Genomic DNA, 19,119 nt, shown 5'->3' with positions numbered 1-19,119 from the left:
ATCAGGGAAACTGTCAAGTGGGACATCTTATGATAAAGTTGTTAGTCACGAAGGAGGAGAGGGACCAATAGAGAGTGAGGATTTTATTCAAAAAATTTAAGTCAAAAGCCCCTTAAATTTTTTAAAGCAAAGTTGGAGGAGTTAAGCATTTCCGGGAGGCTTTAAGACCAAGCGGAATCCTCCGCAGCTGCTCCCGCCTTACAGCGAGCGCTAACTGATCCATCATTTAGCAAGGCTGGAAAAACATTCAGTCTGCCTGAAGGAAGACATATTTATGTTTTTGTGTGTAGGCTGATTTTATTGTTGCACTTGAAAAGTTTCAGATTGATTCTCGATTTTATTTATTATCTATTTCGGAGCTTATTCTCTTTAATGTGGTGGATCGTTTGTAACTTCATTGCAATTTAATTCAATGTACTGCCGTTCTAATTTCCATAACCGTTGTGTTATGATGATGATGATGCTAGCTCCACGGTCATTTAATAGACCTAGCATATTGCTACAATGTTTCTTTTATGCAGCTGAAACTGAACGTGCTTTCTGTTACTTAAAAGTGGAAGCTTGTGCGTAGCTTTGTTGCACTGTATTGAAACTTTGTTGATGTTGTTATTGTCATGCGTGTTCTGGTTATTTGCTCATGATTAAACATGAGTCTTTATATGGCCATAAAACAAAGCTTTGTAGGTTTTTTTTGAGGTGGGGATTGGGGGTGCGCCAACCCAGTTGGGACATAGAATGGGGTGCGCAGGAAAAAATGTTGGGGAACCGCTGCTCTAGTTCATAAGGTTCATTCAAATGTAAATCAGATTGCACTGGCCGTGCTACAGTATTTGCTGTATGTGCGACTGCATGCAGCCTGCAAGAACAACTCAATACAAAAAATTTACACACCCTTTTTTTAACTCATATTTAATTCAGACTCTGTTAAAATATGACTTCTTTTGAAGTGGGTCTGTATAAATAGCAGCAAGGTGTGCAGCAATGAAAAGCAGTACAGGAAACACTGGCAAAGAAAATAATGATCTTTGGATTTTAAGAATTGAGATCAAAGGAAGATTAATCAGAAAATCTATATTTTTACATAGCCCTAGTGTACATATTGGTTTGTATACACCATTTATTGACCAAATATCATTTGCCAGAGGTGTAATCCAGCAGTGTTTCCTGTGCGGTTTCCTGTGCACGTGTGTTCTTACAGGCTTGTGTCTGCAGCATTGTGAGACAGATTCTGAGACGTCACTTTATTGCCCAATGATTATCTTCCTGCAGTGTGTCATTCTTTCTCTCTCTCCCCCCTTTTGCTTTTCCCATAGAGCCAACACACTCAGTTGCTCTCTGACGTCTGTAGAGGGACACATGGGTTTGGAAAGGTGAAGGGGGCTTGACAGATCATAGTTGGTTAGGACACACATCTTTTTTTCTCTGCAGTACAAAGAATGGGAGCAGTCAGTTAGGGTCAAGGGACATGAACAACATTCTGTCATAAGAATTATCTTTTTTTTTTCAGTGTATTTATACTTCATCCCACACACGCATACATTCATCTTGCAGCAGTCACTCTCACTCTTTTTCACTCTTTCTTTCCTAACACCTCTATCATTGTGAAATTCCCTTGAGGGTTTAGTGAGATGGTAAAGAAGTTATTAATTTATACCGGATCATGCTTTTGCAGGAATTTGGTGTTGTACGCTGCTCTGCCAACTGTTGATACTGGTATGTGTGTGTTTGTGTTCATGACTATGGTTATGTGATATGCCGTACTGCACGTAACATAATCATAATTATATTGCCTAAAAGGCTGTGTTTTGAAACACTGGAGAACAGAGTAATATTAAATAAAGTTTGATTTATTTTACTGCTGAGTAATTTAAACATCCTATTTTTTTTTTTATCAAATCGTATTATTACCTATTTAGACTAGTAAAAACATGGCCCATAACACTGACTAATAAACTAATAATTATTCATCCCCAAACACAAACACACATTGTTAAACTAAATATTCAGCATTTCTGAAGGAGTTTTCCATTTGAGATACTAAATGGTTCCACAAATAATGGTTGTAATTGTACATGCAGTTTGGCAGTAAAAAAAAACAAAGTAGACTAAAACCAAATGATGGTGAACTGAGGTTTTGGCTTGGGAAATGAAAGTGTGATTATGATTACGAACGCAGTGCAAAATGTTATCAAGTGTTACCAAATAAGTCCAGATGTAGACATGATACACCCGTATTCGTTATATGAAAAATAATGTAATTCACTTTCACTGTGTGGAAAAGTAGAACCATGACATTCTTCTTACCTTTATAGATAAGCCATAAAAAATAATTGATAATTTTTGTGTGAACTCTTCTTTTTTATTATTATTATTTGCAATGTTCACATACTAGCTAAACATTTTTAGTGAACTGAAACTTAAAGGAATAGACTTCCTCTGCCTTTTAAGTTTAACTAAGTTTAACCATCAGCTTTTCAACAGTAGTTCTTAAACTTTGCATTTTAACCACTTGTTGAAATTCATTAGTGCCTTAATTGTTCCAATTAAGCTTCTGCCCTCTTGCCTTGGGTGCTGACACATCAAAGGAAGCCATTAAAAAAGAAAACAAAAACTATTTCTGAGTTTATGAGCATGTTGGCCAGTGAAACAGTGTGTGTATTATTGCATGCTGCTGTGTATGTGTATTTGAGAAGAGGGGATCTGACAGCATGTAAATGTGGACATAAAGAATGTGTGTGTATGAGCCTCATGATGGGGGATATTACAGTAATGAGGTACCAGGATGTCTGGACACTTATTGCTCCACACCTGTGTCTCACTTCCCCCATGATTGAGGAGTGTGTGTGAACGTGTCGGAGTTTGTGTGTAATGTCTGTGAGGTGTGTGACCGACCAGCTCAGACTACCGGTCTTTCCTCTGGTGAATTTGAATGGTGATGTGACAGGCTGAACGTCAGGACAAGGACCACACACTCACATACACACGCATCCAGCAGAGCAATCACCACTGATTGGTAACCAGCTAACACACACAATCAGACACACACACCCTTTGGATTAGGGACTTGAACAGACTCACCATCAACCACCCAAGAGACCCCCATCAGGGCATGCAGGCAGAGAGAGTCGGTGAGTGACTAACTTCACTCTTTCTTTTATTCTTTTCCCAGCTGTGTCTTCAAACAGGCCTTTGATGTGGGAAATTAAAAGAGCGAATGTGTCAATATATCCCTCCATTCCTCCATCGCTCCTGCACACTCATCTATTTCCCTTCCTTCCATCTCTTCCTCTCTCCTCCCTTTCTTCTTAATGGCTGACCCAACAAAACCAGAACATGACCCTGCAGTCGCATTACCTCCACACACCCTTGTATGTATGTGTGTGTGTGTGTGTGTGTGTGTGTATGAGAGAATGGGAAAATGAACGGTTGTGTATGAACAGTGCTTTTTGCATGCATAAGAGTGAGTTAGGGTGCTGCAACCATCAAAACTGTATATGCACATTCAGTGGGGGATTTTATTGTTGGGTCAAAATCTACAGCAATTTACAAATAATGTTGAATAGATAGAGCTACGATGATGTTTATTTTTTCATTATTAAAATGAATTTTAATTCAGGAATTAAAAGTCAATTGTCCTAATATCACCATAAAGAAAAAAAGTATTATATTCTTGAGAAAAAAAACATAATTTTTGAATAATCATTTTAGATTACTGTTTCTTAGAATAAAGAAGTGAAACAGTTTTGTTAAAATATTATTAATATTTAAAACACTTATGTCTGCCAAATCAAAGTTATGTGGTAAAAAAACAGGAAATCATAGCGAGAACCCCTGAAGACCCTCATGACTGTGTGTCAGGGTCACTGAGTTCAATAAGTTATTTACAATATCATGTAATTTGACCTTTTTGTGACAACGCAAGGTCTTGAAATGCCACATACGACTTCCCAAAAACATAATATTTATGTAATAGGCTAGTTCATGTTTTAAATTACCTTAAATATATTAGTCATTAAATGTGAACTTAATGAAACATTTTATATATTTTTTTTTTCTAAAGAGAAATCAACATGAAGATAAAACATTTTACCGGTATATATATTTTATTATTATTCTAATGTTGCTTTGAACATGTTTTTAAGTTTTTTTGTTTTTTTTTTATAGAAGATTTTACATTTCCTTATTTCAGACACTCTTATTTGTCATTCATGTGACCCATGACCCATCTAAAGTGACAGAAAACTGGAGGACTGTGAATAAGATCATAGCATGCATGACCCAGGTCGTATTGGAACCCCGGTGCCCTTGAACTACCCCCTGTGCCACGGCACCAGTGTTCTCCTACTTTTTGTTATTTAATCATTCCCATACCTTAACATGTCCCCCCTTGCCATTTCAAGTTCTTCCTATACCCCTGAGTGAGGTTTTCTTCACTGTTCGTGAATCTGGAAATGTCAGCTATTAATGCCGCATGTGTTATTTAAGGTTGCATTAACCCCTCACCCATACTTTCTCTCTCTGTCTGGAAACTCTTCTCTGCTTCTGTTGCAACACTGTGCTATGCTTTATTGCATGTGACTCTGTGTTTCCAGCGCTGTGCACTGGTTTCTGTATATGCTAAATTAACCTTCCCCCTCTCCCTCTCACTCTAATTCTGCCTGTCTCTCTTTTCACTTTTGATGGCTTAGTGCTAATGCTCTGCAAGTTCCCTAACTGTTTCTATGCAACACCTTTCTCTTTTATTCCTTCTCTCACTCTTTCCTTTACCCTTGAGAGAAAGAAGGGGGAGTGTCAGAGAACGAAAAGAGTGGAAATAACACTGCTGTCTCAGGAGCGAACTTTGAGTAAATGTGTATACTGTATGGTAAATATGCGCAATGCAGCTGCTCCCTTTACATTACATTATGCAAATAAAGTGTAGCTATATTTATTCCTAATATAACGGAGCTGAGAGAGATACAGAACGGGAGAGTTATGAAACTCAGATTGACTGATATAAAATTAAACAATGGGCTTTTAAAACTTTTGCAGTGATAGAGAGGGGAAGAGATCTGCAGATGAAAAGATAAAGAGATGGACGATTTGATTGGCATCGATCGCGTAGCGGGATGGAGCAGAGGAAGAGAGATAACAGGAGAGATAGAAAGACCCACAGAAAATGATATTGGCAAAGGAGGAAAAAATAAAAGCAACAGAAACGTCTTTCCCCTTTTTTTTTACTTTCAAAAAGTCGCAAAAGGAGACAGACAGTGCCGAGGGGCGGGAAGCGCGCTCTGAGAAGGCGAGTGTGTGTGTGTGAGTGTTTTTATGAATGAACTGGTGACTCAGGATGTGTCATACCCCCGTCTTTATAAAGGAAGTTTTAAACAAGCCTAAACATTTCACTTCGCGAAAAATTAGACTTACCCTCGCATCCTTCACTCTCTGTCTCTCACTCCATAGACCTCTCTGACCCTCGGCGTGTATCTTTTCATCCTCACTCGTGTTTGTTAAAACTGAACAACTATTGGGACTGGACAGAGTCAAGTTTTTGTGCTTTTTTTTCTTTTCTTGTTCTCGCTAATTCTGCACTTCTGTCATTCATTCATTTTCTTCCTCCCCTCACGCTCTTCCTCTGAACTGCTGTCGCGAGCCGTTCGCGCGGATACTGAGAGAGAGAGACCAACTTTGGAGCACGTGACAACATCTGGAGCTTCATTTATTTATTAATTTCTACACTTTTGTTTGTTTATTTGTTTATTTATTCTGCCTATTTATTTGGCAACATATCTACTTTTTAAAACAAAGACCTGGACAAATATGAAATGTAAGTGTTATATTGTTTATGTATTCGTTCTTTTATTAATTATTACTGTTATTAGTTTTACATGCGTTAGTGACGCCACCGTCACTAATTTGCTATTTGCAGTGTTGTGATTGACACTTGTCGCTGTAACTCATCGAATCGCCGTTTTTAATTAAAACACTCTGTTTAACCCATTTCGCCTAACATAAAACAATTTACATTAACTATTAAGCATCCCCTACGGATTTCTTGAACAGACAAGCCTTTATTGTCGTTTATAAACGCGGGACTTTTTTATGGAAACCTTTACGGGTTGTGAGTGTTAATGGGTAAAGTTAGTTTGACAGGATAATGGCTTGGGGCGCTCGCGGTTAGTTCATTAGAGAAGCATTTATCATGTCGACAGTAATAATGGATCAAGTGTTAACCCCCCCCCCCCACACACACAATAGTAATAATAAAAATAAAAAAAAAACAAGATGAAAGAAGTGTCCTTTGGCTGAGACTATCAATATGGTATTTGGACGTGTGGAAACATAGGAGTGTTGTGTGTAGCTGTGCATCAATGATTTGCTCTCCTCCACAGTGCTGGGTGACTCCTCCTCATCGCTGCTCCTCTCGCTGCTGTTGGCTCAACTACATCTGTTAGCATCTGCTCTCCCGGCCCAACCCCGGAGGATCCAGACTGACTTTGACAAGCTGACCAATCAGACCAGACACCTTCTGAAGCTGACTCAGGATCTCCTGGTGAGTTGATCTGGTGTGACAACAGGACAGGAGAGGAAGTTCCCACTGTACTCAGAAAGGCTGATGATGATCAGAACTTGATCTTGAGCCTCTGAACAGCTGGGCTACATTAATGCTCCTTGCAAAGATTTGTGGACAGGAATTGGCTTATCTCTCGCAATTTCACTCGCACACATACGCACACACCGCCGTTGATCGGCTTTTCATTCAGCTGGCTCATATTAGAGCTGAGATAGCAGATTGCGGTAGCTTTGAGTCCATGTGGGAGCAGATAAGGCTCATTACTGTAGCCTCTATCTGACAAAAAAAAACCACAGATCCCTGGATTCATGCCCAGCAGCAGGGCCGGCATCGCAGACTGCATCAAAGCTCGCAATGTAACATTTGTAAACTTGCAACCTAATGAGCCTGAACCTACGGGATGGGGGGTAAACATGATCTGCATGGCTCAGAGCGAGCCTTATGCTCGTATCCAGCTCTCCGACCATCCGAGAGCGAAATGCTGTGGGCTTTACATGGGTTTTTGTGGTTGCTGTGTGATGGAGATCTGTACTTTGAGGGTCTTGAACCCACATTGCACTCCTCACCTCTCCGAGGCCTCTCTTCCCTACCTCGGAAAAATAAACAGATCTGTGTTCTCATGGTTACCTGGAGGTCCTGTATATCAGCTTGAGTGAAGCATGTGGCACAGAAAGGTGAAAAGTACAGTGCCGCTTTCTATGCAGTTCCACTGTAAATGAAAATGTTAACAGATTTACTGCTTAATGGCGTAGTATGAGACATGATCATTTGTTGGGGGTACAATTCCAGATCATTAGAGTTGCTGCTAATAATAGTTCAATCAAAAATGACTGTCATCATTTACGCACCCTCATATCATTCCAAACCTGTATGACTTTTTTCTTCTGTGGAACACAAAATAAGATCTTTTGAAATATCTGCGTATTTTTTTTTTGGCATATACAATTAAGTAAATGACCCTGATGTTCACTATATATATACATTTTCATTATATGGGACAGTGATATAGTTAATTAAAACTATATATATATATATATATATATATATATATATATATATATATATATACATAAAAAACAGTTAATTGAAATAAAGCTGAAATAAAATAAATATGTTTAAGTACTAAAATGGAACCAGAAATGGAACATAAAACTAAAAATAAATAAATAAACACATAATTGCTGTTCTGTTGACCCTGACTGGTCTTTGATTCCTGTTTACATTTAGATTATGTGTACAAGGTCATGCTAACTCGATGAATAACTCATCTTGAACAAGACAGATTTTTCTTTTAGAAAAGAAAATCACCTGATCTGAATCCATCACTTCTAAATCCAAGATCAGATGCCACTTCTTCCAGTCCTGTGCTTCAATTAGATACAATAACACTTGGTTGTGTGTGTGTGTGTGTGTGTGTTGCATAAAAGGTTGATTTGTGTCTGCCGCCTTGTGTATGTGCACCAGATGTTACAGCGGAGAACCCTCTCAAAGACCCCACTGGTGACAAAAGGGCCCGACACACTTTGAAAAACATTTTGTTAGTTTGAAGCATTTATTTTGGTTTCTTTTCTTCTTGCATGGAGTTCCACTTTACAGGGGTCAAGCCTAGGAAAGAAAAATAGAATGGGAGTCAACGGAAAGTCCCCACAAGAAAGCTATAAAACTCGATGTGTGTGTGTATGTACAGAACGGGTTACTGTTACTTGTGTGAGGTGGTGAGAGTGTGTATACATGCAATGTTTGTATGACCGTGTGTGCGTGCCGGTGAGAGTGTGCATGTTGTAAATAGTTGTGGTCTGTGTAGGTGTGGGGCTGCTTGTTTAGCTTTCGGTCTCCACAGCAAAGTGTCATGATAAAAATCGCATTTATCACATTCCCGCATTTGCATTCAGGAAGACAGGAGGAGGGAGGGCACAAGAATCAGTCGAGTGAGGTCATGATCCAAACGGAGAGGGGACAAGCATCCGAGAAGATAAAGAGATCAGAGAGTGCTCTGGATGAGAGATGCTCAACAACATTTGTGTGTGATGATAGTGCCACTATGATGAAGAGTGACGAGGTATAGGATGAAGTGTGTCATCTTTTGACTGCTACTATGGAGCCTAGATAGAGAAATGGAAGGATTTAGAGCTGAGGGAGCAGAAGTACACAAAAACAACAACAAATCAAGGGGAAAAAAACACATCTTTCTAAACAGTGCAAGAGTGGTGGCGGAAAGCTGGCTTTAGCACGCTATTATTTTTGTCATGTTGACTTCTGATTTGTCTACGATGTTGTTTTCCTCTGCTGATGGGGGACGCAAAGGGCACATTACACCTGTCACATTATCAGCACTCATTAGCTTTCACAAACAACCCTTTGGGTGACTTGTAAACAGTCTCTGCTCCATTCACATGGCAGCCACATTGAAACCTTGGATATTGTAATGCATTGTTTAAACACTGGCGAGAGCAAGTTAGGGTCACTCTTCACCCCCCTTGTGATGCTTTAGAAACACCTGAGTTTGTTTCTGTCTCCCTCTAGTGTCAGGTGAAGGCAGTGCATCCAGGCATGGACTGGCCCATTACGTCATGGCACCTTTTTGTAGTCGTGACCCTGGAGTTTCCCTGCTGCCCAGTGTTGTCTATTCCACTTCAAACTCCTTAGTCATTGCATATGTTGTTATTCTTCCTCTAGAAAACATCCTGTGGCTTCAGGACGCAAACTTTTATTGTCTGGGTTCAGAAGTTAAAGCTCGGGGAACTCTGGGTGACTGCTGTTCCCTGTAATTCTGCGGTGGTTCTGCTAGTGGAAGCCAGTCGTTTCAGTTGTGGGACAACACTGCTACTCTTTTGTTTTGATTGTTGAGTTCAGAGTTCTAGAACTTAGTTGTGACCAGAGAAAAGTGCCGGGGCATTTTCATTCAGAATTTGTGTGCAATGTGCATTTTTTTTTCTTTATTAATGCCTGTTCTGTCTTTTTGTCCTTTGTTTTCAGAAAGACCCAGTGTTTGGCACAGAGATTGATCACAACAGGTTCAAGTTTCTTCCAGCGATCAGCAGCAGAGTCAGTGACCTCTCCAGTCTGGAGGTGTGTATGAGGACAAATAAGCCTTCATGTTGCCGTTTATTATCATTATTTACCTATTTATCAGTACAGGACTGTCCCAAGCATAGGTACATTCGCATCACCCTTGGGACGGCCCTTTATGTGTCAATCTGCTTGTACAGTGTAGTTCTTTACCAAGACATTATGGTGTTTTGTTCTTAATCGTCTTACTAATGTTGTTTCTGGCTCTTTCTCTTTGTCTCTCTTGCAGTTCAAGCCTACTCTTTCTCAGCTCTATGCGGACCTCAAGTCCTTTGAGCACCATTTTGAGTGGCTGAACAGAATAACACGCAAGCACAGCTCAGTACCAAAGCTGACAGACATGATCTCCCACATTAAGAGCCTCATACACTCCTTGCAGCGTCAGGTACAGGCTCACACACAGATACACACAGACACACACACACACCTCTCAGCAAACGATATGTGCAACTGTTACAAGAATGGTTTATCCATTGTTTATGAAACCTATAAACTGTAGATATATGTAATATAAAATATAATGTACACTACCGTTCACATAAATTCATTTAGATCTCTTAGATGTATTTCTACAGAGACTATTTATAGTTAGATTGAAATAGCATCAGTGCGTTCATGATTGTGATTTTTTTGTTGTTGCTATTGTTCAATTTCAGATGGTCCGAGCAGAGGCTCCCCGGATCCCTGTTGCCTCTCCATCACTCCCACCTAATCTCAACTTTCACTGGGACATGGTTCAGTCCTCTCAGGAACTCCTGCAGCAGTTCAGGCTCTTCTGTGACTGGGCTTCACGAGTGTTCCTTACCCTTAAATCTAGATTACCAGCATGAGGAACCTCAATGGCATCACACACACACACACACACACACACAAAACAAAAACAACAACAGGCGGTAAATCGTCTCCTTTACAATACAACAAAAATGGCCATGACTCAATCACCAGGGATGGACTGGTTATAGGGAGCACCAGGACTTTTCCCAGTGGGTCAGGTCAACTTGTGGGAAAATAGTTTTGATATTGTCCGGCCTGAACATCTGAGTAGTTTAATATTACAACCCATTCACAACCTACTCTTGTTCCGCTTAGTTCTAACTGCCACTGCTTTGCACTTTCGAGCCAATCGTAAGCATGAAGTTGAATCTGTGCTTAATACATTCTACATTATAATTATATTTAATAATTAATAATTAAATATCATGATTAACTCTACATTTTCAGATGCATAATTATGAATATTGCATATGGAACCAGGAAGACGATGATTGATTTGTTCAACTGAAATGTAGTGCTATAGAATTATGTCCTCTCAAAAAATCTGCTCCAGTCCCAGGAATAGGGTTAAACCGAGTCATATAAAGAGGCAGATTACTGATGCCTTATTGGACAAAAGTGATGTGAATCATCCCTGAATACTTGTGTGAAGCTGTGGTGGTGGATTTGTGGTGGGTTGTGATGGGCTGTGTCCACCCCAGACCGATTAGTTTTTAATCCCAGTCCATCCCTGTCACAGTCTGAAGCCTGATCAGTGAAGGAGTCTGATCTGAAAATAACAGTGCACTCCATTCGACATCCTGCTTCTGACGCTTAACCTTAACCCTTCCTTTACCTTTGCTTTTTTATACAAATTCTTTTTTTTTCAGAACTATTTGTTATTTATGTATTTATTTATTTATTGTCTTGTTATTTATTTGATGATATTATTTATTTAATTTCTCTATAAACGTGTCAACATTCTATCATTTGCAAGGCAAGAAGTAAAATGTACTACTCTCTTTCTTCCTTTCCTTTATTCATTGGCTCCTCTTGTCTTGTACCACACACAAAACCACATGTATGACAGCTCCATTTCATGTCTCTTATTAAACTGATTGTATTTTTATACAAATACATTTCCCTCTCACTGTTACCTAGGTTACAATACTCTGCCACTAGATGTAGCAATATTTTGGGAGTGTAATGTATGTCGGCGCTGAGTGAGAGAGGACTAGCACTGACCCGAACTTTGCTTGTCTTTCTTTTTTTGTTGCTGTTTTTATTTTTTGCACAGCATATTGGGGTTTATATCATTTTTTATTGTTAGTTCTGTGATTCAAGAACATGTTTTGATTAAACCTTATTTCAAGCAACATAAGAAAAAGACAACCTAAGGCTTAAAATACTATGTATTTTGGTACTGTAAAGCTGTACATACATGCTGCCGAATGTAAACTGGTATATACAATGAGTGTATACTTATTTTGTTTTCTATAATATAAAGTCCAGTGCTCTAACAATGTGTTGCAATATCAACATTTTTTTTCCCTCCCTCTTTTTTTAGGATTTTGATACAGTATTTACTATTTATTTATATGATTATTATTATTATGGTTATTATTAATTATATTAATTGTTACAATTATTTATTTTTGCAAATCAGAAGCAAGACTTCTGTCATGTTTTGTACTTTTATACTTTTCACCACCAATCATCATCTCTGTTTAGGTTAACTTCTGTGTCTACATAGACTGAACGTTGCTACTAGTGCACTAAATATGCAAAAACTGGCTGTGTTTAACTGTGTGCCTTCTGAGAGAGAGACAATAAAGGAACTTACATGTAAATTGTAGACATTTTGTTGTTATTGTCCATTGTCTTAAAGCAAAGACTACTATATGATTATGAATGTTACTATTAAAAATGTGGGATATAACTTTAAAACATGATAACTGCTCATTACTTTTGAGTAGGCCTGCATATTTTCTTACTATGTTAGGTGTAATTGCATATAATAACGTCCTTATCAAGCAATGATGAGGTAAACTACATTACCCACAAGCCCTTGCGCAGAGCAAAACCAGTGCATGAAAGAATATTTCTTTGTCTATAAAGCTCAACTGAGACGTATCTAGGAAGCGATTTTTTTTATAATAACCTAATGGGTTTATTGCTTGTGGGTTTTAAACAAATCCATCAATTTGCTATGCATAATTTAATAAAAAGTTCGTCACAGTATTTTTTTTTTCGACCAATGAGACGAGCCAACTGGGAAGAAGAGCGGACTAATAGCCGACGACTTTACTGAGAGGCGGTCACAGACGGGCGACTGCTTGTTAGTTTGTGCTCTAGATTGTTGTTAAGGTTGTGTGGACTATCACTGCGGAGCTCGGCCTTATATCATTACATCAATATCGGCAATTTCACAGCAATGAACCAGGGGAATAACACATGTATGGAATAATGCACTTATTCCGACAAATAGTGCGACGCTTGAGGAACGAAGACAAGGCTGGGGATGGATTCGAGAAGGCCGGCTCGAGACAGCGCACATAATGCAACAAACAACTAATAAAACGACCTACTGTTGATTTGTATAGAAACTAAGGGGTGAGTGCGCTTTGGCCAATTGAAGTCTTTTATCTTCATTTTGTGATTCGATTTTTTCCCTGGGACAAGAAGACAGGATCACACAGACAGATAGCGGGAGGGGAGTGGAGCAGGAGCAGTGGGAGGATCTTTAAAGGGGAAGGTGCATCAACACTCGAGAGTCACTGAGGCGCATCAGAATTACTCGTGGAAATAATTCTTTTAAAATAACATGCAGCTTCCTAATTTCTGGGACTATGTGTTTTCTAATAATAACTTATTTTGTTTAGCACAAATTATATTACTTGTCTAACATTTGGAATGAATAGTTGAATTGTGGAAAAGGAAATTCAGAGTGTTTAAGTGTTTAGCTAGTTAGTCTTAGTTTTTGCTTTAATGACACTCCACAAGTTTTATTTTATTTTATTTATTTTTTTGCATGATCCAAGGAGCATCTTGTGTTTCAGTGGAAGAAGAACATCTGACCATCTGACTCCGTACAAAGCAGTTTACATGATTAGTGTCACACATTTATTTAAATGCAGAATCTTAAATATGCCATATTAATTTTGATTCATAACATTTCTTTGTTTTGTTTTGTTTAAAACTTCTCTGTATTTCCAGGCTCATATTACAAGTGTAGTCTCAGACGTTCATGATGAACTGTATAATTTTATTTACGATATGTCAACAGTTCTGTGCTTCAGGACCCAGTTTTGACACTCATATATATGGTTAGCAGGCTAATTTGAGTGTTTCTAAATGTCACGAGTTTCAATTGCTTGATATCCATGGCAGGCAATAATTTATTACACAAACAATTTCTTTTTTGCTACACAAAACATGTTTACCCTCATTTGCCTTATTTGTGTTAATAGTTGTTTAAGGTTGAGGAAGTGTCAAACAAGCTGATGTTGACATCTGTTAGCTTCCGATGGCTTGTTTCCACCAAGAGCCAAAATGCCTTTAAAGGAAATTTTTACCTGAAAATGTACTCACCCTCAAGCCATCCAAGTTGTAGTAGAGTGTGTGTGTTTATCAGAACAGATTTGGAGATATTTAGTTTATCTCACTTGCTCACCAATGGATCTTCTGAAGTGAATGGGTGCCATCAGAATGAGAGTCCAAACAGCTGATAAAAACATCCATACATGGATATAATCTGAAAAGAAATGTCCCCTTTGTTTTAACAGTTGACAAACATTGCAATATCTTAAACAGTTTTTATTTGCATGGATCATAAAAAATGTAATGTTTTATTACAGTTCTATCATCTAAGAAGGAGAAGACAACAGAAGACACTCTTCCTCAGAATAGATTCTCTGGCTGAAATTAGAGAACACTGGTCTAGACTACACCAAATGCAAGCCATGGCTGCCATAATTAGAGTAAAACTACAAAACTACTGAGATTGCTTCACTACAACCCAACTTCTTCTCATCAGTTGTGATGGCCAACACTGTTGCTACTCTGGTGGTCCAAACTGAACTCTTACCTTCTCAGATGTCCTCCTCCCTTTCTCCCTTTCCTTCCCTTCTACCCTCCATAGAGGATAGAGGGGAGGATGGAGAGAAGGGAGAAGAAGAGGGCAAAGAGTCAGGAACAGTCGGGCTCACAGGTGACATCGTGAGATCAATAGCTCCTGTTGCAACAGTGGCTCAAAACCCAGAGCATCCATTCCAGTGTTTGGACTGTGGGAAGAGTTTTAAGTGGTCATCCAGACTGGCACATCATCAGAGAAGCCATAACAATGAAAGGCCATATCGCTGTAACCTGTGCCCTAAGGCCTTTAAGGGCTCATCTGCCCTACTATACCACCAGAGGTGAGAGGTCAGCTGATTCCACATATGGGTTGACATGCATGGACACAAAATCTTGAATATTTTATCTTGTATAAAGATTTAATTCCATGGTGACTTTTCTTTTTTTGTTGTTGTTCTGCTATATGCCGTTTACCAAGTTCCTTAATAAAATTGCTTTGTGTGTTGTTTAAGGTCTCATTCTGGAGAGAAACCATATAAGTGTGATGACTGTGGTAAAGCATTCAAACGCTCATCTCTTCTACAGGTGAGTCATTCCTGTCTTAATGATTCAGATTTCTGTTAAACACTTAAATGAGTTCCACCTCAAAATAAAATGAAGGAATCAATTATCAATGTATTCATTAAATACAAACGTGAATGACAAATAGTAGACATATTTAAAACCGTTTAATGCAGCTGTCCAGTGGTGAATGATAAAATGTACTATATACGTCCGAATATTCCCTCTAAAAAATACACGAATATTCGAACTATTCGAACATCTGGTTGCGCATGTTGTCAATGACGAGCATTACGTCAATAACAGGACAAAGAGATACAAAGAGACATAACTACTTGTATAGATAGTCTATTTAAGTTTAAACATATATGACAACATATTACCTACACAAAAACAAGGAAATCAACTAATGGCCAAGACTGCAGACCTCAAGCTCTCTCACCCTCACGTTCTCTGCGCATAATGGTTTAAATGAACAAACAAATTTTTGTGCAAGCAATTTTTCTTTTTTCTTTTATTTATTTCAAGGATAGCCCCTTGAGATGTGCCATCTCATTTTCGAGGGGGTCCTAACAATAATGATAAACAATACAAAATAATAATAAAGAGTAAGTATTAAAGATAATTCCAAACTCATAAACACAAAGACGCACACTCATTCACATACCCACGCACACTCCAACAATGCTCCCCGAAACTAGCACCTCCCAGCCCCCAGCCAGTATTTCACAAACTTTGCACAGATATGGTATGATAAAAAATATAATAAAAATACTGAGATACAAAACACAAAATAAAGTAAATCCCTCTGCGAAAAATAGAAATTGACATTTGCACACATAAGCATACTATACACCCCTTATGAATACAGCAGCTTGCATGCACAGGTAAAATATGCAATACATATTTATACAAAAATACACACATATATACAATACACTGGACCGTGAGTAGAGCTGAAACAACGAATCGATTTAATCGATAAAAATCGATTATTAAAATAGTTGTCAACTAATTTAGTCATCGATTCGTTGCTAAATAACTTTTATTTGCCGTAAGCGGCTCATTTCGTGCATATTTCAAATCTGCGGTGACCAAAGTGTGGCAGTAATGAGCCACCGGAGGTTTTACTCAGCCAGTACAGCTGGAGAAGTAGCGAATAGCCAATAGCTGGCCTCGTTTTATGTCACGTGCTTCCCGAACAGCGTCTCTGCAGCATTTAGCGGGATGTGGGAGACTGGGAGTACTTTACTTTGAGCCTTCAAAAAAGAAGAGTAACCTGTAAACTCTGCACTACTGAACTGTTTAAGGGGACGTTCACATATCGCGTCTTTTGCGCGCTCAAGTTCGTTATTTCCAACACCGCACCGCGTCGAGTTAAAAACATCTCAACTTTTCAGAATGCTGCAAGCGCATCGCGGGTCATGTGACAAGAACTAACCAATCAGCTTCATCCTTTCCCGTAACAACGTTAAAAGCTCAGTCAAGATGAAAGGAACAGCTGATCATAGTTGTATATGGATTTCCATTTTGAAATAAATTTAGTAGCAGAGCTACTGCAAGCGATTTTTTGAGCTGCAAATCCATTTATCCTTTGCTGAAATTTCCGCGTCTTCAAGGAGAGAGCACGTCATGGTTGCTTATCAAAGGCAGACGCCTCAGGGGCGCTTCTGCCCGAGCGCTTTGGAAAGAAGGAGAAAGCGGCGCGCCTAGCGTTTTCCACGCGTTTTTAGGCACGATATGTGAACGGCCCCTAAGACTTTTATTTGTGCAGATTCTCCAGTACAATGTTGTTTGCAAATGTTTAGTCGTAAAAGCTGATAACATTGCTTTTTAACAGTTAACATTTAAAGCTTTACAAACATGTTCTGTGATCAGTTTGTCGTTTAACAGTTCAAAATTCAGTCGTGCAGCCTAATTATGACTGAATGAGAGAGGTAAATGTTTAAAGATATTTGAAATGCACTTTTTTTTTCTAAGTATTCACTGCTCTTTTTCACACAGCAGGTTTTGTGTGTGACTGTCCAATTTTTTTTTCTGGACAACCTTCTGATGGATTTTACTTTAAATTGTGATTTCCATTCAGGTTTCATGCCACTGGCACTTTATTCGAAGGATTGTTTACAATTTCACAGCAAAAGCTATAAAGCTGTTTCCCAGTAAATAATAAAATACAATGCACTGCAATTTTATTCTGTTTTATCCTTATTCTCCGTGAAAATATGTTCTGAAAGATTCCTTAATAAGCTTCGTTCGGGATGTTAAACTACTTTAGGAGCCCTAAGGACTGCCATGGTGAAAACATTATTTTAAATCTCCTTGTGAAAGAGTATGGGTCAGTGTTCTGATTGCAGAAGAGTTCGACAAAGGATTACAATAAAACAACTCCAGGTTTATTTTTGATTAGGATATGACAGTGCAAAATTGTTAAAATCTCTTAAAAATCTATGCTGAAGGATAAAGACCATTTATTAATAATTTACTTGGGGGAAAAATGGGAAAAACTAAAATATAAGTACATAAACCGATTAATCGATTAATCGTAAAAATAATCGACAGATTAATCGATTATCAAAATAATCGTTAGTTGCAGCCCTAACCGTGAGTAATATGAGTCTTAAAACAGTTCAGAAACAAGAACAGGATGTTTGAAAATGGGTAATTAAAGATGATTTGAAAATATGAAAAGAAGTAATCGACCTAAGAGAGGAAGGAAGATTATTCCAATCTGATGGAGCTTTGAATTTAAAAGCACGACGACCAATTTCTTTACTGATTCTAGGAGTAACTAGAAACAGTTGACCCATGTGCCTGAGGCTGTATTGAGAGCTGAGAGGGATTAAATGGTCTTTCAGATATGATGGGAAATTAAAATAGAAACATTTGAAAATGAGTGTTAACCAGTGGAGTTGCCTTCTGTACTTCGGTGCAGGCCAGTTCAAGGACTCATACATTAAACAGTGATGGGTTCTATAAGGACACCTGAGCACAAATCTACATAGACTATTATATAATACGTTAAGAGGACTGAGATTAGTTTCAGAGGTGTTACCATAGATCACGTCAGCATAGTCCAATATTGGGAATATTAGTTGTGTTATAATTCTTTTCCGAACTTCTTGTGAAAAACAATCAGCCGAACGATAAAGTGATTTCAGACAACCAGATATTTTCTTAGTGATCGTATTAATATGATATTTAAAGGAAAGCCGGGAATCAAGCCAGAGGCCTAGATATTTAAGTTCTTCAATTTTGTCTATAGTTGTTCCATCAAGAAGGGTAATAGACCAGTTAGTTAACAACGAAGGATCAGGTCGAGTGCAAAACAACATGTTATATGATTTTCTCTTATTCAGGAGAAGCTTGTTTGACAAAAACCATCTTTGAACCAAATTGAAATCAAATTGTAAAGAGTTTTGAATTTGTGAGATGTCAGAACTGGAAAAGTATAATACAGTGTCATCCGCATATAAATGAATTTGGCAGTCAGAACAGATTTGAGAAATATCATTAATGAAGATTGAGAACAAAAGCGGACCTAAGGATGAGCCCTGAGGAACACCTTTATCAATGATCTTGAAATCTGATTGACTTCCCAGGATGGAGACACACTGACTCCTATTATGAAAAAATGAGTTAAAAAATAATAGAGAGTTCGAGGAAAAACCAATAGCATACATTTTATCTAAAAGAAGATAGTGATCAACCATATCAAATGCTTTTGAAAGATCTATAAAAATAGCACCCGTAAGCATATTGCTGTCAGCTGCGGACAGTATGTCATTAGTAAATTTTAAAAGAGCGGTAGTAGTTGAATGGCAGGGTCGAAAGCCTGATTGGTGTGGAGATAATATATTATGATCTATAAGATATGTAGATAATTGATTAAATATTAGTTTTTCGAATATTTTTGCTATACTATTGATAATAGAAATTGTCAATAGTATAGCAAATTTAAGGTCGTGACTGTTGTCCCAAATATAGCAGGCTTCATTCAGTGATTGAAACAAATATTATTAATATTAATTGAAGTTTTACAGCATATAGAACTGACATTGAATGCTCCGAGCGAGCTGTGCTGTGGTAAACATGGAACTTTTCCTTGACAT

The 19,119-nt window shown here is 38.2% G+C and overlaps 1 protein-coding gene and 1 long non-coding RNA gene across 2 annotated transcripts in view; one reads left to right on the top strand and one right to left on the bottom strand.

Moving 5' to 3' along the window:
- Positions 1–1,037: 1,037 nt before the first annotated feature.
- On the bottom strand, positions 1,038–5,544 carry LOC132102902 (uncharacterized). Its single transcript, XR_009423306.1, has 3 exons — positions 5,407–5,544; positions 3,079–3,187; positions 1,038–1,422 (listed from the first exon to the last, which is right to left on the bottom strand). It is a non-coding gene; the product is annotated as an uncharacterized LOC132102902 (long non-coding RNA).
- A 7,127-nt stretch (positions 5,545–12,671) lies between these two features.
- LOC132102901 (zinc finger protein 628-like) overlaps positions 12,672–19,119 on the top strand; it is a 15,577-nt gene continuing 9,129 nt past the window's right edge. Inside the window, exons 1-3 of the mRNA XM_059507619.1 lie at positions 12,672–12,988; positions 14,233–14,790; positions 14,962–15,034. Coding sequence (XP_059363602.1) covers positions 14,417–14,790; positions 14,962–15,034 — 447 coding nt within the window. The 5' untranslated portion in view covers positions 12,672–12,988; positions 14,233–14,416. The remainder of the gene's footprint in view (positions 12,989–14,232; positions 14,791–14,961; positions 15,035–19,119) is intronic.

This window comes from Carassius carassius, chromosome 24 (assembly GCF_963082965.1).
Source record: "Carassius carassius chromosome 24, fCarCar2.1, whole genome shotgun sequence".
Taxonomy (NCBI): domain Eukaryota; kingdom Metazoa; phylum Chordata; class Actinopteri; order Cypriniformes; family Cyprinidae; genus Carassius; species Carassius carassius.
This window is presented reverse-complemented; position numbering and strand designations above follow the sequence as displayed.